This window comes from Manacus vitellinus, unplaced genomic scaffold (assembly GCF_001715985.3).
Source record: "Manacus vitellinus isolate BGI_N305 unplaced genomic scaffold, ASM171598v3 scaffold_6_pilon, whole genome shotgun sequence".
In the NCBI taxonomy this organism is placed as follows: Eukaryota; Metazoa; Chordata; class Aves; order Passeriformes; family Pipridae; genus Manacus; species Manacus vitellinus.
The window spans coordinates 34,792,282-34,818,822 of NW_021940750.1; the positions used below are offsets into that span (position 1 = coordinate 34,792,282).

The 26,541-nt window shown below is 47.6% G+C and overlaps 1 protein-coding gene across 1 annotated transcript; it reads left to right on the plus strand.

Moving 5' to 3' along the window:
• The first annotated feature begins 383 nt into the window (after window positions 1-383).
• Window positions 384-23,673, plus strand: INF2 (inverted formin, FH2 and WH2 domain containing). Its single transcript, XM_018082875.2, has 5 exons — window positions 384-477; window positions 19,999-20,407; window positions 21,734-21,849; window positions 22,670-22,829; window positions 23,636-23,673. Exons 2-5 carry the CDS (start codon window positions 20,014-20,016, stop codon window positions 23,671-23,673), a joined length of 708 nt encoding a protein of 235 aa, XP_017938364.1. The 5' UTR covers window positions 384-477; window positions 19,999-20,013.
• Window positions 23,674-26,541: the final 2,868 nt, after the last annotated feature.

Sequence of the window (26,541 nt, forward strand, 5' to 3'; positions counted from 1 at the left end):
CCCACCGGGGACGGGGCGCACCCGCACACACCGGGGCACAGCAGGGCTCTCAGACGGTTCTGGCTGGGGCGGGAGGGCAGCGCTCGCCTCCAGGGCGCCCACGGGCCACAGGAGGAAGGGGTACATTGCGGGGGGTCAGGACCTCTCTGCGGCGAGAGGAGCGGCGAGGGGGATGTTGGCTCCGGGGAGGGCTTCTTCCTCGGGGATGCTCTGCCAGGCGCGATACCAGAGAGAGGAACCGGCGCTGCCGGGTGACATCCCCGGCAGAACGCGGCTGGGGGCGGCGCAGCGGGACCCCCCGGGCCGGGTGGAAGAAACTTCCCCAGCGGGGGCGGTCCGGACCCCCCGCTCCGCCCGCGCCCGCGCCCGGAACGGGGCGAGGCTGGCTGCGGGGCGGGCAGAGCCCGAAGGCTGCGGGCGCCGGCGGAGGGTCCTTGCCCGCCGCAGGGTCGGTGCCCGCCGCAGGAAAGCGCCGCGGTAAGGCCGAGCTCCGCGATCGCGGGATCCTCTCAGCCGGGAGAAGTTGGGCTGAACCCCCCTCCCGGGGCTGCAGCCCGGCTGAGCATCTCCCCCTCCCTCCGCTGGCGTCCCCCCGGTCCCAGCCCCGGTGACCCGGGAGGAAGGAGCTCGGCGAGCCGGAGCTCGGCGGGCGGCTCGGAGCTGCAGGGAGGGATGGCTGAGCGCAGGGGGGATGGAGGCGCGACAGGAGCAGGGAGATGTAGGTAGGACCCGGTCTGGGCTGCAGGTGTGACCGCAGGGCGCATCGCTGGGACGTGTTCCCCGCTGGGACGTGGGAGAGGTAAGAGCCGGTCTGGGCTGCAGATGCAACAGAGCGGTGGGTAGGTGGGACCTGGACCAGAATGCAGGTGCGACGGTGGAGCATACAGGTGGGAGCTGGTCCGGATTGCAGCTGCAAACATACCGTGTACGGGCTGGATGTGATATGAATCTCAGGTGCTGGATGTGGTTTGGATCGCAGGTGCAGCTACACCGTGTTTAGGTATGACGTGGTCCAGATTGCACGTGTAGGAGCAACGTGGTGCGGGTTGCAGGTGTGATGTGCAGGTGGGATGTGGTCCTGCTGTGCCGGGGGGTGACCGAGCATCTCCTAGCATAGAGTGTATGGCTGCTGTGCCTGTGTCCGGGCTGGGCAACTTTCAGGCTTTTATTTTGAAATATTCTCCTATCCAGTGGTTTTCGGACGTCTCCCAAGTCCTGCCCACTTTTCCCACATACTTCTCTCCAGCCTCATCCTCCCTTTTGCTCAATAACTCTGCAATGATGAAATGGCTTCTTGCAACATCAGCACGCAGAGCTGAATTCCAGAGCTCGGGGGTGGGGAAGGAGTGCTCAGACACACTGATCTTAGGAGGAATACCCCAAAACGGTGTTCGTTGTCATCCCTCCCAGTACCAGATCGACACTGTGAAATGTACATTGCTTTTCTCGGATTTCTGAAGAATTTCTCAGGGTAAACACAGTGGGAAACGACCTGAGGCTCCCTGGTAAATTGCAAGGAAACTTCTGGCCTAAGTCAGTTGAAAAGAAAAGTTGGAGTCAGCAGAGTTACGGTAAGGTTGCCATCGTCCTACTGAACTTGCTCAGAATTTGGGCTGTCTGGCCACTAATCTCTTTTCTCTGCCATCCACTTAAACTTGTTTTTCTGCTACACAGAGGCTGGCAAAACTGGGGGGGCGGGGGGGAGGAGAGGATCATAGGAACCTATGAGAATATGTGATTTTTTTTGTCCTATTATAAGTTAATAATCCCATTTCTAGGCTGTCATCCAAGTATATTGCTCAAAAAATGCAAGCAGTGTACAAGACCCATTGTATAAAAGATAATCTAAATGTAGGACAGGAAGGGACCTGGCAGGTCAGCAAATCTAAACACAGAATGATATTATGCCTTATTGCACACCACTGTAATTCATTTGTCCCTGGTCTCCTGGGAAGGGGAAGTTTCACAACTTTACTGAACTGACACCGTAATTTTTTCTCCAATATATGGTTTTCTCTTACTTTGTATTTGCACTGTGACTGCTTAGTTCTCCCAGTATAGATGCTTTTCTCTCTTATCAATATAGAAATAGGAGTTGAATGCTTTTCATTGTGTCATGCCATGCAAGATAGAACTTGCTGTCTGCTTTCATGAAACGGGCTCCAGCTTATGCTGCTCCCTGGCAGTCATGAGCTGGCCTTCTTATTCTCTGACTTCCCTGTGGATGAGCAGAGCTACCAGGCTCAGAGGTCTGTCCTGTGCCTCTCGTGTTTTGACATCTCACCTGGAAATAAATCCCTCAGCTGGTAGGTACTGCAATTAACCTCCTCCTCAGGTTCCTCCTGTCCTGTGATGGGGGTGGGAAACTGTGATTTTCTTCCTCAGATGTCCATCTGACTTGTTTTCTGCTGTCAGCTCTCATCTTACTCCAGGCCTCTTATTAATCCTTTTTTTATTGCATATCCCCATGTTCTGTGCTGGTACAGTATTCCCCCAGCTTTCTCCTACTTGCTCCATCATGAAGGGGGAACTTAAGTTTGTAGTGACCCCTGCCAAATTCAGACTGACCCCTTCCATTTGATTGTCTGTCCAATCCTTTTAGGTCTGTACCCTATTTATTATGATTTGTCATCTTTTGTTTGTTAAGTCCTGATTTTACTGAGCTGCACAGCAAGTGACTGTATGTGCTTCAGATGTGTTTGAAGCTGAATTTTGCCCCTGTCTTGTGTGCCGGGTACTCTGGGTAGGTTTCCCAAAGTAGCTGAGTAGAAAATTTTTCTTACCGAAGCTAGCTAAGTTGCATTTTGTCCTCCTTTCCCCCTGTTTACTTCCATGGCATCAGTTATTAGGGTGTTTTTTTTCTGCAACAATTATTCTGTTGATGAGGGATGTTTAATCCCACCATTGTGCTGTAACCAGCCGTGAGTAGAAGACGGGTGTAGTTCAGCAGTGGGTATCAACACAGTGCTGTAGACTGGGCAGTGAACAATATTCATAGAGCTGAAACAGCTGCGGGAACTTCAGACAAACTCAGTGCTCATATCTGAGCTCAGATTTAGCTCCCAGTCGAATATCCTCGCTCTTAATATTTGCAGTAAGGTCTATCAATAGTGATTCAGAGGAAGTACCACCCACTGAATCAACAAAGTCAGCTCACAAGGTACTGAACAAATCCAGCTCTGCTCGGTCCAAAATACCACAGCCAGTATGTGCAGATAAACACTTCACAAGGAGTTATCCCTGTTCTGTTCATTAACATTGGACATGGCTTTTTATATAATCAGATAAAAAAACCCCAAATATTTTGCAGAAGCTAGATGCAGTTCTGCAGGATGATGCTCCTTGTGTTCAGTGCATGACTTACCTGCTTCTGACCTAATATATTATAAGCCCTTTGGTGTTATCCACCAAACTCAAGTTTATTCCAGTGTTTCTCAGCACTGCATGTGCAGCAGTTTATCACACAGTGCTCATGAGTGTGCTGCTGCAGAGCCTGCTTTCATTTCCCAGTGGCCAGAAAAAGCACTGAGAGCACCAAGTGCAGAGCAGGCAAACAATCTGTATTTTAATTATACAGAGACCTCTTGGGTTCTGTGCTGTCAACTGAAGTGCTAAGAACAAATTGGGGGAAGGAAAAAAGCCATGTCGAATTTTGAGCTTTGACTTTCTCCTTCTAATGAAGGCCAGCATCGTACTTGTAGGTCTGGTGTGGAGTTTGTCACAGCATCCCAGTTGTTCCAGTTCTGCAGGCATGCTTTAAGAGCTGGAGCGAAGCACAAAACGGGAATGCTTCGAAAAAGGGTTCTCTGCATTTGGGCAACTTCTCTGTGCCTCTCAAGATTCTTGTCAAGGGCTAGTATCATCTTTTTTTCCTAGGAAAAAAATTACTAGTGAGCAACAGCCAAGCCTTATAATTACTACCAGATAACGTCAGCGGTAGATGAGCTGGTTTAATGGAACTGAATGTGGAAACAAATAGGGGTGTGGGGTTCCTGCATGAGCCCCTGAGTCATAGCCTGGCATCTACAGGAGTGCCCGCAGTTAAGTAAGTGGTTGTGTGATGTGGCAGGTAAACATTTTTTGCTGTTTTGCCAGCCAGCCTCTCACATCTACAGAAATCATCAGGAGAGCGTCTAACAGCATGATGGTTTTTCTGTTTGATATAACGAACACATATTGTTCCCAGATTCAGCTGTTTCTACTGGTTTGATACCTGAGCTGGCATTTCAAAGCCCTGGGAATGCTGAAGCCACAGATCAATGAGAATCTTAAGCAAGCAATAGTGGTTGCAAAACCTCTTTAGCATTTGATGGTGTATTTCAAGGTGCTCCAAAAAAAGAGTGAGCCAGATAAAGGACATCAGGCAAAGCCAGAAAGGAGGACTGAGACCTGGTGGATGAAGTCCTCATCCCAGCATTGGAGTCACTCAGCTGATTCCAAAATGTTTAACTACCCTAAAAGAAACAAGTCACTTCAGAAGGGACGTTGCTCCAGCACTATGTCCAGGAAAACAAGTACAGGCAAATGAAGAACTGCCAGATGCTGTAGCTGGTAAGGCAGGATGTTGAACTTGGCAAAGTTGTAGTGGGAATCACCAGGTCCTGCTACTTGGCATTGACTTCCCATTTGTTTTTCTTACCACAGCCATTATTTTGCCTCAGCTGAGGTGTAAATGGTATTAATTTGGGGGAATGTCTGAGGGCAGAGGAGGGATTTGCTCTTTGCATTGCTGCTCCATTAGAGTCTGTTGAGCAGGTGTCCTCAGTCACCCCTTGGTGCTGAGAGGAATTGCCCAAAAGGGACACGAAGGAAATTTCAGCTGATGGTTTGTGTAGCTGCTCTCAGAGTACCCACAGGTTCAGTAATATTGATTTCACCCCAAATCCAACTTGCAAAGCCTTCTGTTGCCTCTGCTGCTCCCAAGCTGTGGTTAACGCCAACATAGGACATCACTAGTGGCAGCTGGCCACCTTGGGACTAAGTGGGTCTCCACTTTTCCAGCTGGGAGAGCTGAGTCACATTTTAACAAGCGAGGACAGCAGAGGAATTTGGAGATCACTCCAGGAAAGTGTGGGAAAGGAGTCACCCTGCAGCCATAAAACCTCTATATTTAGTTGTACTTTAAAATGGATTTTGCGGTTGCAGAGGTCAAATGAGTTTGGAGACCCACAGATCTGTTTTACACGGAGCCTCTGCATGGGGAGTCATGGCCACCTGTCCCCCCACTGTGTTACCCAGAGGTAGGGACATCCAGCCTTGTCCCTGTCCCAGGGACTGCACGGTGAGCTCATCTCTTGCTGGAGGCACAGCCTCTCCCCAGTGTACCTTGGTAAGCAGAGGAGATGAAGGGAGAGAAGCAGCAGAGCGCCTTTCCTCTCTCCAGATCAATGAATGAGGTTGGCATCATCTTTCTTTCTTTATTTATAACTTTGGTGAGCATCTCTGCTTGTGTCAATGTAGCTAAGGAATAACTTTGTTACCCTCCACTCTGTCGGTTAAATTGCATTATTTTTAATGAGGCAGCTATCTCCGTGCTGCTTCTGTTCTGCTGGTTTCCCCTATCTGGGAAGTGTCTGCTCCTCATCCATCCTGCTTTTCTGTTAAGTCATTGCCCAGCATTCTCTGGAAGCAGTGAGCTAAGCGTTAGCTTTATTTTCTGACAGAGGCCCCAAGTGGAAACAGAAGTTCCCATTGTACAAGGCAGCAGGTTTTTGTGGGTGATGCTTTTCTTCCCACACCCTGCCAAGAAGTCAAATTGTGGCAAATCAACTCATTCCACTGTCTGGCCGAGATCAAGGTACTTCACCTAAATAAAAGGATGATCCCTGCTGCCAAAGGATTTACTCCAAGGAGTGGGTGCAGCCCCTCACGGGCTGGGTGTGCAACCCAGAGGGATGCAGGAGGAGAGGCAAAGCCACACAACCCTCCCTGGACCATTCCTTGTGCACTGGCCCATTTCTTCCATCAGCACTGCAGTGCCCAGCTCCGAGATCTTTCCCTCTGTCCCAGCGGGTCCCTTGGGGGCCCCAAGTGGCACCAGGGGGTTTTGGGGTCCAGCTTTGGGGTTTTGCCCCCCTCACTGCCCACAGCTGTGGACTCTGGGCAGCCGCCTCCGCTGCATGGTCTGTGTGAGTAAGCCTCCCTCCCGCCCCAGAAACAGCCACAATCTTCTCCTTTGTGTGCTTCTAGCTCAGAAAAGGCTGATTCATTCTCTGAAGCAGATTAATTACTTCTGCTATTTAAAAAAAAAAAAAAAAGATAAATCCTTTAGAATTGGTCAGCTTAACTTTCAACTGTGTGCACAATACAGTAAAGCAAGTGTGCTCTGAGCCAGAGCATGAAAGTTCGCAAGGAATAAGAAACTGGGTGTTGCAGTATTTACCTGGTATGTCAGCAGTGGGCTCTGCAATTTAGGAAGTATTTGTGAATGTGTCTTCTTCTTGACTGATATGACAAACAGTGCAAATCTGAGCCCACCGTGAAGGTGAACTGGGGAACAAATATTTTTATTCCCTGATACATTTTATAGCTTGTTTCCCTTCTGGTTTACATCACGCTGATGTGGCAGCCGGCTCCCTGAGTAGCTCGCATCTGAAGCCTGGCTGAGCTACTCCATTTCTCCCTCGAAAGGCAGCTTTCCAGCCTGCCTGGCTCTGCTCACTTGTTTATGCACTGATGGGCTGTAGTTCCCCATTTCAGAACAAGCTGTCCAATATTCATGAGTTATTTTATATTTACCCAGTTCTGAGGCTTCTTTTGTAAGCCTGGGGATAAATTCTGGGTTTTGTTGTTTCCATTACTGGAAATGGACTGAACCTTCACAAACATTACCAAGCCTTAAATAAGGCCTCTATTTATCTAGAAAGGAAGGGAAAGGGCTAACACAAAGCTAAATTGATTTACAAGCCTGTAATTCTCAAACTCCTGTTCTGATAACACTTGTAAGCAAGTGTTGGGGCAAACCATATGTGTAGAGATGAATCACTTATAAAATGATATCCTAATATTAATTGTGTATTAATTTATTAGATAAATACAGTGATTTTCCTCTTGAAGATTAATGACAGCACAAGTTCAGCTGGCATAAAGCACTGCAGCTCTTTAGACTATGCAAACCTGAGGATATGACTGAACAAGTGATTTCTTTGCAAACAGCAAAACGGTATCACTTATTTCTAAAGTGATTTAAATTATACTGCAGGAAAAACTGAAAGAGATCAAAATGTCAGTATAAGGTATCCTGCATGTACAGTAAGGTCATTTTGCCACAGCATGAGAAATTCCCAGGATCAACCTCCAGTTGGTTGGGCCATATTAAAATCTATTTGCATTAATTCCAAGACTGACTTAGAACTGGAAAGATAATATCAAGGAGGACAACTTTGGGTCCTCTCAAAACAGCTGGACCAAGTACCGTAGCAAAATGAGGGGTTAAGCCAGTCAATGTTTTAGGATTACTGCGTTATAAAACAGGCTCTTCAGACTTTTTCACCCAACGGAAGAGCAAATACTCTGAAGGTATCTTTTGATTTCAACATAATCTTTTGGATTATGTTGAAATCATGCTAAGCTGCCCTTCTTCAAGAATTTATTTTAAACTGCTCAAATGCTTAACTTCTTGAATTAGCAGCTGAGCATGCTTTCTGGTTACTCTTAGCGTTCACATTCTCACAATCTCGCAGAAAAGTACCTGGCAGTATCTGAGGCTGTGCTCCTTAATGTGTGAAATATGTGCTTCACCCAGGCCATTAGGAATCCTGACTAGGGTCAACCTTATCTGAACAAAAACACTCAGAATGTTTGCTTTTGGGCTGTTCACCAGATGAGATACCAGCCACCGTGATTCATCAGCAGTTGAATGGAAAAGCTGATTTCTATAGGAGGGAATTATGTTTGCAGCCCTTTTGGAGAACAGCTGGAAAAATGCTTCTCCCTTCTGTACCATTCTGGTGTCTTGGTAGCTTTTTTCCAGAACTGATGTCTTTAAAGGTTGATATGGATCTGTGTAGCTCTTTGGCTTAGTGGTGCCCTCAACCTTTTCCCCTTCAGACCTCTGACATCAAACTGGTTTCTAAGGAAGAGCTATTCTCTCCCTGAAGGTCTTCATCCTTGTGCAAGTGAGGAGGGCTTGTGTTTGTGCTGAAAGAGTACAGAGGACAGGACCTGCCTGCCTCTCTCCCTGTGGGCAAGTCTTGGATGGTCTTTCTTCTGTAATTACATCTTCTTGCTGCTGCAGCACCAGTGTTTGTACAGGGGAGCAGAGTTCATCTGCCGTGGCAGCCTTCATCCTGGCAATGCCTAAGCGGTTCCCCTGCAGCCTTAATACCTGTGCAATATCTGTATGCAGGATAAATAAACTGTATAAATATCAGGCTCCTTCCTCAGCCTGTGCTTAGGTGCACATACATCCTTTAGAAACCTGTACATGGGTCTGTGCCCTTTGCTCTGGGCAGAACTGCTAGTGCGGTTTGGGATTTTGGCAGAGATTTTTGCCATCACCTGCCCAAAGAAAGCACCAAGTTCTCCACAGTTAATGCTTTCATCTCCCCAGCTGGAAGCACCCTCCCCAAAACAGGATGTTTCTTTGTTGCAGAAGCTTCCTACCAGAAGAACTGCAGAGCAAGTTTTGTGGATGTTTTAAGCAGATCGACCCCATTAAATACAGAGTTCCCGAAATATGCATGTGCTGGCAGTAGCAAAGTCTTTTATTTTTGTTATCTGAAGTATCCATTAAATAAAGACTACTTCAGAGGGCTTTTTTTTCTTCCTTTTAACATCCTCTAAAGTGAATGTATTCAGCAGAAAAGCAGTCAGAGAGCTGGTCTGTGGCAAGAGGGATGGATGGATATCAGTCTCTGAGGAGAGTAGAGAAATTCAGTAAGCAGAAGAGCCAGCAGCAGCCAGATTTGCAGTTCCTGTCTTGCTTCTGTGGCTTCCTGAGGATGCTCAGATGTCTCTGCTCCCTAAGGAGGGAGCAAACCAGCTGCTGTCACTGTGCTCTTTCTGTACCTGGGAAGGTCAGCGTTCGTTCGCCCCATCTGCTTCCCAGCAGTTCTTCTGGCATCTCCTGCTTTCCCCATGGCACAGGGTCATGTTGCAAAGGCCAGACATCTTGTCGGTGAAGGGGGAGATTTGGCTCTCCCCCTAAATTTATATATCCTCACCTGGCCAAATCCCCTTTCAGTGCCATTTCAGCACTCTCTTTGACACTGGTACTTCTGGTTGCCTAACTCAGAGCTCAGTTCTCAGATGAACAGAGAAGTTCAATTTTCCACATTTCTTTCCAGTACCCTAATTTTTCCCCTATAAAAATGTGTGGTTGTCTTCACTGGCCACATAGGTACCACAATGGCCAGTAATCTGGTCCCAGAGATACAGAGGCGAATTACACCTGTAATTCCTGAATACTGCCTATGCTGATGTTTAGTAATTTAGTAGCAAGTGATACTAGGCATTTTAGGCAGGATCACCTAAAAAGAGCCAACTCAGCAGACCTCTGGCTGGCATCTGTCCCTGCCAGCCAGAAATGAGCTGGGTGTCTCCTTTCCAAAACCCTTCACACGTCTTGCTTGAAAAGCCACTGGCACAGGAATGGGTTTGTCACAGAAACGCAGAGCAGTGAGAAGACACTGCTGTAATTAGGAATAATCTAATTCCTAAAGGCAAATGGGCTGTATTTATGTCTGTTTAATTGGATTCCTGCATTTTGTGGACCTGCCGTGTGGGCAGCGAAGCCATTGCACTGTGCTTCAGAGGCAGCAGAGCGATACTTGACGTGTAGAGGATCTCAGCTCTGCCTTACCTAACATGGGACTAAACTCTTAGTTCTTGATATAATCTGTCTGATTTTGGTATAGTTACTATTCAGAGGACCACCAAATCATCTGCTAAAACTGGGGTAAAATTGGGCTGATTTGCTGGGGGAAAACCATTAGCCCTCTCTCTGAGTGACTTCAAAGTAAAGTTGGTAGGATGGAAGCTCAGACATGAGGGAATGGATCCATAAAAGGATTTATGCCCTTAACACCCTACATCCTTGTGGTTTGGGGGCAAAGCTTCACTCCCCAGGTTAGCACTCAGCTCTCCTGGAAGATAAGCCTTTGGACTCCCACTGGCACCCCTCTCCAAGCACATCAGCTTGGGGCTGCCGCTGCTTCCTCTAGAGGAAGAGTAGGCTATATGTGCTGAGGAAACCCTCTCTCCCCAGGCAGTGCCCAAAACATTCCATCAGAGACACAACCCCATGCCTGGATTCTTTCTAGTCATGCAGTGAAAAGCAAACACCTTTGCTGGGGCCAAGTTACAGACAGTCAGGTTGATGGACTTTGGCCAGAGCTGAGCTCAGCAGGGTGCAGGAACATCCATCTTTCCACGAGGTGCTCCCACTCAGGCTGGCATTAGAGCATGGTGAGGGTGTGGGCAGCTGTCTGCAGCAGGCAGAGCAGCAAACATCTGGAAGCAGCTAGAGTGATGCTTGGGTTCTTGGGAGCAAGAGCTGGGTTCCAAATGACCTCATTTTTCTCAGATGCTGCCCACTGCTGCTGCTGTTCATGTCCTTGGGGCCCACAGACAGCCACTGCAGCTCTAGAGCTGTTTTTTCTGCTTTTCAGCCGAACTTCTCTGCTTCTGCTTTTTCTTTTTCATTTTTATGTGGGAAATGATGCAGCCTTTCTAAGAAGAGAAGCATTTCTGGCATTTCTCGCAGATCCAGGCTTCAGATGAAATCTGATGGGAGCTGACTGATAGCCTTTTACATTTCTTCCATGGTTTTCAGGGACAGGAATGTTGCACCATCACAATCCTTTCTTTGCAGGACTTTTTTTTCCCCTTATTTTTTTTTTTTTTGTTCCCTAAAACCTGCTCTGAGCCTGGTCCTGCTCCTAGGAAACCGATTAGCAACTAATCTTCTGAGGACTTGAGGATTAAACTTCAGGAGTGAATGCTATGTATAGGGACATTCACTTGCTGTTGTAAAACCCATCTTGAATTAACATTAGTCTTGGATTGTATAGACACACTCCCAGAGTGTTTCCTGTGGCAGGATGGGGAATTATGTGGAGTCATTTCCTTGGACATTAAATTGTTGTGGTGAAACTGTTTTAATTAGAAAGCACGTGGTAGTTGGTCTCTGAAAGGCCAGCTGAATTTGGACTAAAGGGCAGACAGATCAGTGGATTTCTAATACTGGTGGAGTTGTGCTCATGTACACAAGGGTTGAGTTTCCCACCTAAGGCAGGAAGACTCTTGCTGTGGGCTCCAACTTTTGATCTAGGAGATTCATTTCAGGGTAGAACCTCACAGAGTAAGAAATAAGCAGTATTTGAAGGCTGCTACCCTGAGCTGGGCAGGAGGCCTATGCTAAAATGGGCCATGTTGAAATATTCACAATTTAATAATGACTGGGTTTCAGTTAACACCTCCCGAGAGGCTGAATGGATGCACTTGGCAGCTGTGGCTCACAAACTAGTTTCCACGTGAAATGTCAACCAGAAAGGCACAGAGATATTTTCTGTTAAAAAGAGCTTTTAATATCTTCAGAGCCTGCTCAGCCTGTAAAAACTGGGCTTGACTGAAGTTCAGCAGGACTTTAGAGGTGCCCAGCGAGGGCAGGATTCTCGTCATTGAGCCCCTGCTCAGAGGACACTGCCTGAGCCCTCGATCTTTGCTTTGCTGATCCTCTCCCAGCTCCCACGATGGGCAGCCTTGGGTTAGACATCCTCAGTATTTTTAACTGTCCTGGCTCTTCCAGTATTGCAAAGAGCCCTGAGATCTTACAGTGTTTAAAAGCTCCGGTGTCACAAAGCCAGAAAACCCAGTGCAGCTCATGAAAGATGCAAGGGGCTGTCCCCACCCACTCCCATGCTCTCCATCCCACCACCCTGGCCATCCTGCATCCTCTTTTTTTCTTTTCTATTTTTTTCCCTTTCCTTTGCCAGATCATTTCCCTGCTTTGGTCATTTCCCTTCTCTAAGTCACCCCATGGCAGGACTGCTTTCTGATGCTGGCAGATGGACTTGGAGTGGGTGCAAGGCTCCCGCCTTCCCAGCCCATGGGGAAGTGTCACCCTCCCAGTGCAGTGTGAATGAGAGGGGTGACAAATGACATGCAAATGCCTTCCCTGGAGGCTACAGAAAAGTCACTTCCTCGCACCTTTCCGAAGGCTGGTATTTGCATACTATTAGACACTGACATCCTGTTGAACTTTCTTAGAGCGTGCGATTTGTAGACGTGCTCGTTTGGGGATTTAGACTTTATTGACTGAAGGTTGCTTGGCAGAGAAGGAGAAAAGGAGCTGGCTGGGGAAGGGAAGGTTTGCACAACTGGTACAGAAAGATCCTTCGATGTGAGAGAGACAAGGGAGTTATTTGGCTTCAGCTCTGAGGTAGGAATTCTTCTCTCTGACAGTTTTCTCTGTCCTCTTGGCATCCTGTGGAGGTGTTTAAAAACATCAACAACAAAAAATGCAATAATAGGGTTTTGCCACTCATAATATCTGCTTGTGTGACAGCTTCCCACAGAGCAGAAGCTGGAAGTCTTAGAAAGTTACCACTGCACTGTCCATGTTGCTGGGTAACAGCTCCTGCTTCTCGCATGACCCCCAAATTGGAATAATAAATTGCATCCGGAAATGCTGAATGATGCTGGGATTGCTAGCAGGTGGAGGTGCTGCCTGAGCATGGGGGCACTGGAGCAGGGGGGTCCTCCAGACCTGCCTTACTCCCAATCAGTGTTTTCCTGGGATCTGGACCTAAGTCCCGTTTCTTTCCAGCTGGGGTCCGAGGCTCCCGTGGATCTGCTGATGATAGCAGGGGGGAAGCTCCAGTGAGGCTGAGATGAAGCATTGGTGGTCCAATTTGCTGCAGCACAGCTGGGTGCTGACACCCTCTGTCTTCATGGGGCAAGTGCTGGCTACCACCTCACATCACTCCAGCACAAAATCCGCCATGCCTCCCAAGGCCTGTGGGAGCGTGAGGATGCCCAGGGCTCATACCCACCATGGAAAGCTTCTTATATTGGTTTGTCTGACTGGGCACTCATATAGACGGGGAAGGCTGGTGCCTTGCTTCTGGCCAGGTCTCCCCAGTGGCAGTGGCCATTACCAAAGCAAAGGTCTGAGATCTGCACCAGTCTGGTTTAAACCTGGCTCACCAGGTCAAGGGATATGGTTATTGAGTGTCTTCACACAGTGTCATCATAGTAACAATGAGTGGTTTTAAACCCATTTAAAGCAAAGCTCATGGAACCTTTCAGTATATAAATAAGGGTTTAGATGCCACTGAAGATCCTGACATAAACATCCTTGAGCATCTCACTTAAGCTTGATTTGTGTGTGGTACCTGTAGCAGCCTGATGATTTATGTATTTGTTTATTTACTGTGAGGAAGAAGGCACTGGTGACTTTTATTTCGCAGTGTGGTTAAACCTGGTGTAACCCCACCACTACCAAGACATACTGAATGGACACATTTACCCTCTGTGGGAGACATCACACAATACTGTAGCTTGTATTTGCCCAGGAGAGAAAAGTTGTGCTGGCACACAGCATCCTGATAGTGGTGGATGGGACTGAATCAGGACAACGTGTTTTTCCTTTATTTGTGAAAGAATAAGCTATACTGGCAAAATACATACAAATTTATATCACTATGGCCACTTTTTGTCTATGCACTGAAGTCCTGCTTTGCAAGTTTGCTGCCAGAAGAAGCCACTGCCAGCCCCATGCCAGGCCCAGTCAGCATGTGGATGGCACAGCTCCTGCCCAGCTGCAGCAGGCTGTGTATCCATGCTCTCTCATTTCCTAAAGACAGAGCACTCCCTGTAAAGGTGTGGCACTGCTGTGGGCACAGACAGTCCTGCACTGTGTTGTGAGAACTCCTGTGTGCCTCACATGAGGGGTGTGCCACAGCAAAGCATAGTGTGCTAGAGACCCCAGGAGCTTCTTCAGTATTGAAGAACAAGATTGGGCACTCATTCCAAGACCTTTTCATTTTTTGAGCATAAATCGCACATTCTGGCTTCTGATACGGGTGAGGATAAAGAATATGTAAAGCTAAAGGCTACTGTGGCTACTGGCCATGGCAGCTGAAGTGTGGAGCAGCACTAGGTTTGCGTGCTGAGCCGAGGACGGTTGGGCAAACCAATACCTTTGTCTTACCCTCCTGCATTTCCCACTGTACCCTTATCCTCAGCTCCCCTGGGAGACTGAGAACACTGCAGCTTCCTACAGAGGCTAATGGGCCCACACCAGGGGCTCAGGTTGGTTTCTAAAATAGAGATCTGTGGTTCCTCCCAACTAGTCTTGGTGTGTGGGAGGATGGTTTTGTTAGTCTGTATGTACGCGAGCTGTTCCGACTCTGCACGGGAAAACACAGCAGTACAAATGAAAGCAAAAGGAGAGGTGGAGAAAACCCGTCACGCTTCTAAAAGTGATTTAGCCAGGATGTTTTTTCTTTTTAGTGACTGAGTAGTCTGACATGTTGCAAAATACAAAGGCTCAGCATATTCCCAGCAGCAGAGTGAAAGCTGGAACTACCCAGAAGCAAAACCTGTCATTAGCAGTCAGCCAGGCAGAACGGGCTCCTGAGTGCCAGGAACAGGCACAGAAGGAAGGAGGGGCTGAGCAGCTTTTCTCAGGGGCCAGCAATGTGCCCCAGCAGCCTTGCAGAGGGCTGTGAGGGCAGAACGTGGGATAGGGATGCTCCCAGACTTCGAAGGGCAGCAAGGAACTACTGTTCCCCCTCATGCACCCCTGTTCTTTAGCACAGGCAGCGAGTTTGCTCCAAAAAAATCAGACCAGTTTTGATCTGCAGTTTTTCTCCCTGTTGTTTTCACTCAGTTATACTTAGCTGCCCTGAGAAATCTCTTTTTACATGTCCTCCCCAGTCCTTGCTGTGATCCATGTCGTCCTGGAGGCATGCAATAATTTAGACTGTGTGCTGTGCAGCTCTGTTCTCCACAGCTTCACAGGATGGAGAAAGTATTGACGTGCCCTGATTCATCTCTCACAGATGTCATCTCCCTAGGAGCTGACTTGAAGGACAGAGGGGCACAGAAAACTCAATCTGGGTAGCACCTGATTCAGAAAGAAAGGAGGAGGAAATTTTATGAACTGGGTTGGATGGATGCAGGGAATATTATAGCTTTGCAAACCCAATGATCCAAGAAGTCAGCACCATGAACCAGTCTTGCTGTGGCCGGGAGCACGAGGGCAAGCCTTTAGGATGCCTTTATGTTTCCAAAAGGAATATTCCAAAATTAAGAATATTTTTGCGTTGATGCTTCTTCAGTTGTCCTTACCCATCAGGCCTGACCAACCTCTGAGGGAGAGAAGAAGATGAGGAGAATGTTGTATTTAAGGCATGTAGATGTGGCACTTGGGGACACGGTTTAGTGGTGGGCTTGGCAACAGTGGCTTAATGGTTGGACTCAATGACCTTAAAGGTCTTTTCCAACCTAAACTATTCCATGATTCTTTGCTGTGGCTGTGGGTGTCCCCACAGCAGTAAGCACAGACACACTGTCAGGATGTGCCCAAGGGAGCAGCGCACCCAGCACCCATGCTGAGCACACAGCTGGGGAGAGCAGAGAATGGATGCTGCAGGAATGATTGGACACAGAGTCTGAGGACATTGCTCCCACCATCACATCCTTTTCTATGGCCTGGGCAGCAAAAAGCAAAGCTCCCCATGCCTGTCTACTGGCAAGAGGTGAGGTGTATTCAGCCACTGAAGTAGAGCATCTTGCCTGGTTGTGTCAGGGGACTGTCCTTCCCTCAGCCAACACAGTCTAAATGGCCTCTCTGAGCCAGCCAGATAGATGTGTTCCATTTTAATCCTTGTCCGTCTCACTCTGCTGAGATCATTTACCTGCTGATAAGCTCCTGTGGTCAGAGATAAAAGGTGAAACTACCAGCCCTTTAAGGATGTATCTGAACATCTTTGCAGCACTTTGCTTCATGAAAAATATGGAAAGATGTTTCATTCATAATATATCACTCATATCTATGTTTGTAAACAGATTTGTCACACCATCTGCAGAATCGTACTGCTGTCTCCTCTCCTCCATATTAATTTCCTTTCCATTTATATAGTACAGCTCCTATTTATTTTATTCCCTTTTTACAACTAGATACATTAGGCATCTCTTTTTCTTCCCTACAAAAAGTGTACACTCTCTGTGGGGAAGAATATTTAGTCAATCCGATTTTTTCAGTCTAGTGCATAAAAACACAAACCAGGACTGTTTGGAGAGGTACCTGCCTGGTTCTGTTTCTCATCTCTTCACATCTGTGTGGAGCAGGTGGGAGGGAAGGATAATTCAGAACAAATGCACTGGTAAACAGGATGCTCTGTCCGTATTTCCTGTCTCCTGTTGCACTGGTGGAGCTTAATTTTCAGGAATCAGCTAAGCCTCAGGTCAGTAATGCTATTATAATTTCTCTGACTTGCTGTAGCTGATACAATATAATACAATACAAATACAGTATGGTGAAGTATTTATACACCTGGGAGCAAAAAGCCAGCCTGCTTTGTTATCTGATTTGATAAGAAATGTTTAGACATGCTCAAATTTAAAAAGTGATTTGCTGAGTATAAAAAAGAAGTCACACGAGAGAGAGGAAGCTTGCAGTTGGCAGCCACTTCTGCAGCCCCTCGGGCTGACCAGCACCCAGGTCAGATGGTCCTCAGCACTGCCCTCACCAAAGGTCCAGGCTTGACCCCAGGCACTGGGAAGGGGTGGCAGGGCTCAATACACATCATGGAGCAGGATTTGACAGGTCTGTAGGAGCACCTCTCCGGCCCCATGACTGTAAATTCACTGTGGTGAGAGGTTTCAGACACTACCTCATCAGTGACCTGAGGCAGGGCACTCTCACTTCTCTCCCTCCAGGGAGGGAGGATCTTTCTTCTTCTTTGCATCGAGCCTAACCCAAATACCTGAGCTTGGGTACAAGGGAGGGACTGGGGTTGACTAATCCCAATAAGAATTTTACCAAGAGTGAGTAAGGGCTCTGGGCTGCAGTCAGTGATGACAAATCTTAGAAACTCAAGCCTGTGCTTTGGCAGGAGAGTTTGTTGTTTGGGATTTGGTTGGTTGGGGTTTTTTTTCTTTTATGGTCTTTTTATCACTTTTCAGCTGTACAGTGTGTTCTCAGATGGTATATCCACAACTTCATGTTTTTCAATTGTGGCCATCATTTTTTCAGCCAACAGAGTAGGGAACAACTGGGCAGTTGGCCAGCTCCTTTCCCATTGAAGCAAAAGGAAACTCTGCAAGAGAGTTTCTCCAAAGCTCTCTAAAGGGATTTTCTGTCGCCATATCCTGCTAACTCCTCCACTCCTCTGACCTCTCAATGCAGACTTTGATGCTGTGAGCTGAGTGCCCCTGCCACAGAGTCCCACCATCACCTTCTCTCAGGGAAATTGTTCAAATATCCTGTCCCATCACGCTTTGCATCTTTCCAAGAGGCATGTTTAGGCCTATAATATCATGCCTAACACAAATCAATGAGCAAACCCTTTGTCTGTATATTTGCCAAGGTGTGACTGCCAAAATGGGTTTCTGGGTAAAGCAGAAGCCATGTGACTCAGCTGTGGGGAAGCAGCCAGGACCTTTCCCAACAGTGCAGTCCCCAGGAAAAATCACAAGGTAGGCTTTAAAATGAGATTACTTCCAACCATGTGTAAATGGTCCATCCTTTGTCTTGGCTGTCTGGCAAATAAAACCTTCCAGAGATTACTCAGTTTAGGTTTTTCCAGCCTTTTCTCTACTCACTGCAGGGCTAGAAACCCTTGTGCTGGCGCTGGGAAGGAAAAACGAGACTCTCCCATGATCCCTTCAGTCCCCTAAGTGCTGAGTTTTGGGCACCAATTGGCCCCCAGGTTATTTTGAGCCCTGTGCGGGCTTAGCAGCCCAGGGGAACAGAGGTCCTGGGGCATGGCAGGGAGGAGAAGTCACATCCATACATGGCTTTGGGTCCACCAGGTTTATCCCCTTCTTGTTGGGCAAACTGTCGTCTCTGGGAGCAATTCAGCTTTGAAACGATTGCATGCAGCTTTGAAAAGGACTTGCATTGTATAACTTAATCGTTGTGGGTCTGAAAAATAATAATCCTGCCTAAAACCATAAAATCTGGCATCAAGACTTACACTTGGCTTTACAGTTTCTCTGTGCTGAATCAGCTCCTGACCCTCCTTGCTGCTGTAACAACCTGGCTGAGCAGGCCATGCCCTCCAGGGAGATGAGCCATTGCAGCCTGTAGTGGGTTGACCCTGGCCAGATACCAGGTACCCACTAAGGCCGCTCTTATTCTCCCTCTGCAACTGGACAGAGGAGAGAGAAAAAAAACAGCTAAGAACTGATGAGAGCTAAGAGCTGGGAGAGGTCAGTGACTGATTACCTTCACGGGCAAAACAAAATTCAAAGTGGGGATAGTACTTATATTTATTACTAACAGGATAAGAGCCAAAGAGTGAGAAATAAAACAGTTTTAAAAGAAGCTTACCCCACCCCTCCTTCCATGTTCTCCCTCCTCCCCCCAGCTGTGCAGGGGGACGCGGAATGGGGGTTATGATCAGTTGTTGTTTCTGCCGCTGCTCAGAGAGAGGAGTCCTTCCCCTGCTCCTGTGAGGTCCCTCCCACGGGAGACAGTCCTTGATGGACCTCTCCAACGTGAGTCCATCCCTTGGGCAGCAGTTCTTCCCAAACTGCTGTCCCATGGGTCACTCCTCCATGGGGTGCAGTCCTTCACAGGTGAGCTGTACTGACGTGGGTCCCCCACAGGGGCCACAAGTCCTACCCAGGAAAAACCTGCTTCAGCATGGGCTTCTCTCTCCATGGGCTGCAGGTCTCCAGCAGGACCCCACTCCATCCTGGGCCTCCTATGGGGTCACAGCCTCCCTCCTGCATCCACCTGTTCCAGCATGGGCTCCCCCATGGGCTGCAGGGGCACAGCTGCTCCACCATGGTCTGCACCAGGGGCTGCAGGGCCACAGCTCCAGTGCCTGGAGCACCTTCTGCCCCTCTTCTGCACTGACCTTGGGGTCTACTTTGTTGTTCCCGTGTTCTCACTACACTCTTCCCTGGCTGAAATTTCTTCTGCGCAACAACCTTCTTTTCCTAAATATGTTATCACAGAGGTGTTACTATCACTCCTAATTGGCTTGGCCTTGGCCAGTGGCAGGAAGTCTGTGCTGGAGCTGTCTGGCATTGGCTCCATGGAACAGGGGAAGCTTCTAGCAGCTTCTGACAGAAGCCACCCCTGTAGCACCCCCCCGCTACCAAAACCCAGCCACAGAAATCCACTATACTGCCCATCTCCAAAAAGGTGCTCTGCTGTTTTCTCAGCCTCCCTCTGCTGTCCCTGCGCTCACAACCTGTCAGGCTCTCACATAATCATGCACAAACACCACGTTTGCAAACATATTTGTTATTACAGCAGACAGGAAGTGATTCAAGTGAGTGCTATAAAATTAACCTCAACATCAGTCAAAAGAAACAAAAGCAAAAGAGAACAGGGTAATTAGATGCTCTTATGAGCAGGATATGCTCAGAATTACTTCTCCATCCCATTACAAATGCTTAGAAACTGCACAGCCTCTCCAGCACAGTGAGATTTTGAAGTGGTTTAATGGGCATTAGGAGTTTAGAACTGATAATGCCACTACCAACCTTATCCTTTCACTGCATGAAAATAGGTGGTGGCTATTGACTGGCCTAAATTGGCTAGTTTTAAAGCTGTATTTGCTGGCTTGGATGTGCTAAAAGTCTCTCCGTGGAGTTTTCAGAGCCTGAATGTAATGTGTGTGTTTAAGGTGGGGATATATTGAGTTTCTTCAATAGAGGGCTGGTTCCAGTGTGTTCTCTACATGCTGAAGAGCTGGGACCTGCTGTAGTTGGGCTTCACATCCTGATAACTGGAGAAAAAGCAGGGCTACTGGATGGTTTATGCTCAGTCCAGACAAACATCTCACTTTGTCTCTTCTTTTTTTCTTTCAGAACAAACTGTTCACGATGTCAATCAAAAAGGAAGGTGCCCACAAGAAGTGGGCTGCCCTGAAGGAGAAACTTGGACCCCAGGAGACTGACCAGTCAGAGGCCAACCTGGAAAATGCAGAGCCAGAGCTGTGCATCCGTCTCCTGCAAATGCCATCGGTGGTGAACTACTCTGGGCTGAAGAAGCGTCTGGAGAACAGCGACGATGCCTGGATGGTCCAGTTCCTGGAGCTGTGTGGGCTGGACCTCCTTCTGGAGGCCCTGGACAGGCTGTCTGGGCGAGGAGTGGCCAGGATATCCGATGCTTTGCTTCAGCTCACCTGCATTAGCTGCGTGCGAGCCGTCATGAACTCCCACAAAGGCATCGAATACATTGTGAGCAACGAGGGCTATGTCAGAAAACTCTTCCAAGGTGAGAAGACATCTTCCTGCTTCATTCATCACATGGCATGGTGGGGGGACTTCCTGTTGCTTATCCTTCTGCCCTGTACCAGGCTTGTTGGAAATTGTTGGTCACAATGGACTAATGAGATTGTTTTCTTCCTTAAAATAATACTACCATGAAATTACATTACCTTTGCCACCCAGTGCTGTTTCCACACAAATATTGTCATAGTTTACTGAGAGAGCTGGGGATAAACCCAGCCTTAGCTGTGTGCAGGTATGACCCTTCAGTTGACAGCAGACATTTGCTATTATGGCTTTGTGAGCCCCAAGGGCAGAGAGAGAGGAATTGAAAGGGCTTGGAGTCTTGTAAAGAGGAGGGAAAGTGGCATGGTTTAGACTCAAGAGAGCCTGTTTTCTGTGCTGCTCCATCTCTTCCTTCTAGAAGATGGTAGGTAACACCACTTACATTCTCTTACCATTCACTTGGCTCGTCGTTAGGTATGAAACGCATCAGGGCATCTCCTAGAACTTTTTGTACAGCACTTGATGGTGCTGGTGCCAGAAGGATGACTTCTGTGCTGCTCCACGGAGATCACAGCTGCACCCAGAAACCTTTATTAATATCTTCTTAGAATGCATTTAGTCTGAAAGCTGTCTTGCTCCCCTCTTCAGTTTTGAAGTCCCCTTCCTTCCTCTTCACCCTGCATTTTTTTAACCTGTGTGAAATATGGAGCTGGCCTTTTTATGCTGTGAAAAACAGTGGAGTATCCTGGGCTTTTCAGTGTTCGAGCTTCTTTGTGTACTAATAAAGGAAAAATAAGATGGTCCAATCCACTCCCTCCCAGCTCCTAGGGCTCACAGAGAAAGAGTAGTGGGAAAAGGGAATACATGGGGACTGGTTAGAACAATTGGTCTAATTGATATGCATATTGGTCTCTTCTGCACTAAAAATAAGAGTCATTAATCGAGGAAAATGGTTCATCTGCTGTTCTAGAAAACACCCATATGTGAAAATGGGAATTGAATTGTGTGATTGTCAGTGTTGAGATCTTGGCTGCTGTTTCAGCATGCCACTGGGACATGGAAGAGATGAACAACTACAGGCTGCACCAAAATGCCAATAGGGTACCTGTAGCATTTACTGTTCCCACTAGAAGTTACTATCACATAATGTTATTGAGATGGGATATCTAGACACTGAGATATTTTTCTTCCCATCTTCCATGTAGTGGGTCCCCTCCTTCTGTCTTTTTTCTGCCACTGGTCATAACCCATATAGCAGAAGACACTGAGATTCAGAACATTATTGTAATTTTAAATTCTACTTTGTTTTGTTCTGTTTTTCTTCCAGCACTTGACACAACTAATGTCATGGTCAAAAAGCAAATATTTGAGCTCCTGGCTGCACTGTGCATTTACTCATCAGATGGCCATGCTTTGGCTCTGGATGCCTTGGACCACTACAAGGCAAGTGTTGGGTTGGAGCAGGAGGCATGGATCAGCTCTGATCCATGCAGAAAAGGGTGGGAATGAAGTTTATTTTGCATCATTTTAGTAAAAGAAGCAGGAATTTATAAGGTGAAAACTGTAGGAAATTAGTCCTGGTCAGCATAAGTCTAGGGTGCTGGTCTGTGACTTGTCTGGATGGATGACTACCAACCACAATGTGCTTTCTGGCAGCAAAAGCACCACCAGATCAGCAAAATAAATGGTGCCACATTCACAGGTTTCACTGCCCAAGTGCACAGGTATGTGCATCAGTTATCAGAAAGCATGAAGAGATCCAAGAGATGTTTCACTGACTTTCTCTGCCAACCAGAGCCTGCTCCATAATGGAGGAGTGCTGCTTTTTACCTGTGTCTTCCTGTCCTGTCCACAGTGGGATAAACTGATGTTTTAAGGTGCTAATTCCATCTGAGAGCCTGTACCACAGTGATAGACATTTATGTCTATATAGACTATTCTTGTCATAGAATCATAGAATCATAGAATCATAGAATCAGCTGGGTTGGAAGGGACCTCCAGGATCATCAAATCCAACCCTTGATCCACTACTGCTGCGGTTGCTAGACCATGGCACTGATGCCACATCCAGTCTCTTCTTAAAAACCTCCAGGGACGGAGAATCCACCATTTCCCTGGGCAGCCCATTCCAGTGTCTGATTACCCTCTCTGTAAAGAAATTCCTTCTAATATCTAACCTAAACCTCCCCTGGCACAGCTTAAGACCATGCCCTCTTGTCTTGGCCATGCCCTCTTGTCATAATATCTCCTGTGTTATTAACAGAGTGTGAAGAACCAGCAGTATCGATTCAGCATCATAATGAACGAGCTCTCCAACACAGACAACGTGCCATACATGGTGACACTGCTGAGTGCTATCAATGCCATCATACTGGGGAAAGAAGAGCTAAGAACAAGGACACAAATCAGAAATGAATTCATAGGTAAGCATATTTGTTGCACCTAACTTTCTCTGGAGAAAGTCAGTTATCAAGCAGTTTTTATTTCAGATATATCCACAAGGTGCCTGAACAGGTCTGGGGAGCAAAACTGCAAATACTAATTTTCCTCTTTCTTTTGACCTCTATTCTCAATAACCTTTCTGTCACCAGATTTTTTTAACTTTGCTGCTTTCCCATAGCTTTGATTTTTTCTGGAATCCCAGCAACACTATATCACTTAGCTTCTTCAGAACAGTTCTATAACCAACCATCTTATATGGCCACATTTCCATATGTTGCAACTCCTTGTAACTGTTGATGAGGTTTCTTCACTCTGTGTCTACTCGGCTGAGCCACAGAAGCTGTCCCGTGACTCAGAAATTCTTTCCAACTGTTTGAATCCTGGGATCCTGGTTACCATTGTTGAAATACACCTCACATAATGGGAGCATCTGAGCTGGTGATCCTGGGCTCTGTTTCTTTCTGTGAAGAGCAAGAGACATTGGACCATGACTAATTTTAGATATCTAATCTGGACTGAGGTCACTCATGTCCCAGAAGTGCCTGTGTCCCTCAGTAACTCCACAGGGATTGTAGTTCACACAGTTGCTGCAGATGTGTATTGAGGTGTCTCATCATTAAGCAAATGACCCTACCCACTTTGATAGATCCATATGAAGATATTTTCACTTTTTTTCTCTCTGCAAAACGTATTTATAAGCATAACATTATATAAAGATCATAATAAATCAGTACCAAATGGGTCATAATGCAAATATATCTTTTTTTTTTTTTTGTGGTTCTTCCAGGGCTTCAGCTGTTGGATGTTTTAGACAAGCTAAGGTAAGGATCACTGGTTACATTTATTTTATAAGTGAGATTCACGGTCAGGTATCTGTGAAAATTTAATACTTATAAACCTTCAGCTGTGTGAAGTGCAGTGCACCTGGTGGAGTGGACCACTCTTGTGTGCACCCCTTACAGGGGGACCAAAGGCATTCAGCCAGTGTTAAGATGCTCTTGCCAGCCACAGTGTCACAGGGACAGCTGTTGGCACAGATGGCACAGAGAGAGGCTCTGGGCACAGATGGAGTAGCAATGTCCTCACTGAGGCTGTGTTCCAGACTGAGCCTGGAGCAATGCTGTGGGCTCACTGAGCAGCTCACTGTATTCAAAACCTCTTCACTGCTGCTGTTGGTCCCAGAAGCATCCAGCTAAAACAATTTACTAGTGCATATCTGGGCATAATTTAAAAATTATGTTCTGTCAGAAACATCCGTGATAAATTCTAGAATGCGTTATATGTGAGTTGCAGTTATCCATGTAACTCGAATTGCTCCATCCAACACCATAAAAATCAGGGAAGAGAAAACCTTTCAATAGTGCAGCAAGGGTAGAGTTCTTACACAGAGTGGTTTCGAGAGTGTTGAAAAAGTTAGTTTTAGAGTATCTGGGATTTTTTTTAATCCAATTTTGAGTAACAGAGAAGGAAGTTTTTCAAGCAGAAACGTCACTGGAATATTTTCAATTTGTCTTGACTTTAAAAAAGAAGAAAGAAGGTGGCCCAGTTTCAAAAAGGTGGGAATGCCACTCTGTTGTTACAGCTCCAAGGAGAATTCCATAGCAAGCATACACTGGGACAGGTTATGCCATGAAAAGTCCCATTCGTTTGTTTATGTTGACTGTAGGAAGAGGTATATTCAGTTCAAGAAAGGATGCACTGATGGCATCTGATCCTTTATATATAAGGCCCAGTTGGGTGCTTCGAATGCTGACTGGCTGAGTCTGAGAGGCAAAGAGATAAAAACCACTTAAACAAAAACAATCATCTGAAAATTAGTGAAGGGCTCTCCAGTGAAAATGAGTGCTGTAATATTGCAGAGACATCGAAGAGGAGGATCTGCTTATCCAGTGTGATACATTTGAGGAGTTCAAGGTAGAAGATGATGAGGAATTATTAAAGATGTGTGATGGCATAAACATGAATGATCATCATGAGGTCTTTTCATCTCTCTTCAATAAAGTAAGTAGGCTCTCCCATGGGGTGCAAAGTCACACAGTGGCAAAGTTAACCCACTTTGCTTGGAACCAGCCTTGCTGTGATGGAAAGCTGCCCTGTCTTCCAGGTGAGCCGCTCCCCGGTCTCCATCCAGCTGCTGTCCATCCTTCAGAGCCTGCTGCACTTGGAACCATCTCATCAGTCCAGCCTCCTGCTGTGGGAGTCCTTGGATGCTGTAGTGAACAGAGCCCTTTTGCTTGCAAATGACAGTAAGAATGTCATATCCATCCAGCTTTGCACATTCCTCTTGTTTTACCTTGTCTCACCCACAGCCCACAAAAGTCATTCCCAAATAATCTGGAAATAATCTGTGGGACTTGATATGAGCTGAACAGAAGCTGGGACAAAGCTACACCTCCTGTATAGGGTCAAGTCTTCATGTGAAGCTCCATCCATGTGGGATGGCCACCTTTAGGAGTGAGCTTCAGATTCACAGTCTTGCTTTCATGGTTAATCCCTGAGCTTTGGGTCATGGGAGTCATTGGGAATCTGTCCTCATTGGCATGCTGCCACTGGCGCTGGCTTGTCTTGCTGGCAGGCTTTTTCAAAACAGTGTTTGTGGGCTGGGAGCATGGGAAGGAAATTGCCTGGAAGCCAAAAGTGTAATTGTGTAAAGTGACACCATGGAGTGGGCTCCGTGGCTCCAGATCTGCTGCTTGGTGAGGGTTGAATAACACGAACCAGCCTTGGAGCCCCGTTCCCTTCTCTGACCCTGACTCCTTTCTCTAGTTCAAGGGAACACAGTTGAAGAAGTCATGGAGAGGTTGCTGTCTACCAAGAAACATCCAAACAAGCAAAAGCGAGCTGAGAACCGGTTGTCTGGGAGTGCAGCTGGAGGCGCCCAGGGTGAGCCAGAACCATGTGCACGTGCAGCTCGGAGTCCAGTGGGATCATCAAACCCCTCCAAGGCACCGACAACGTCCTCAGGGCCACTTGCCAGTGAAAAGAAGATCTCATCCTGCCAGTTCACAGGCTGCTCTGCTTTGCCAGAGATGTCTAACCCTCCACACAACACTGGTTCCACCCCGGCACCTCCACCCCCGGCACCTCCACCCCCACCCTCTGGCACAGCAGCCATGAACCCCACATCCCTGATGACGAATACACCTCCAGCCCCTCCACTCCCTGGCGTCCCTCCACCCCCACCCTCACTGCCTGGCATGGAGGGTATTCCCCCTCCTCCTCCACCATTGCCTGGAATGGGTGGGCATCCCTGCCACCCCACCCCCCATCTGCCTGCGGGGTATCCCACCTCCTCCACCACCATTGCCTGGCTCCACTCCTCCACCACCATTGCCTGGCATGGTGGGCTCCTCCACCCTGCCGCATCCCTCACCCCCACCCCCATTGCTGGCACAGGTGGTATCCCACCTCCTCCACCCCCATTGCCTGGCATGGGTGGTATCCCTCCCCCTCCCCCTCCGTTGCCTGGCATGGGTGGCATTCCACCCCCTCCACCCCTCCTGCCTGGCATGGCAGGAGATCACATAGAAGCTGTGGTGGCCTCCCAGTTCAGCTGCCCTCTTGGCATGGGCCGGCCTCCCCGCAAGGCAGTGAAGACGCCAACGCTGAGAATGAAGAAGCTGAACTGGCAGAAGCTGCCCTCCAACGTGGTGAGAGGTGGGTGGCATAAAGTCACAGCTGCTGTAGGGGTGA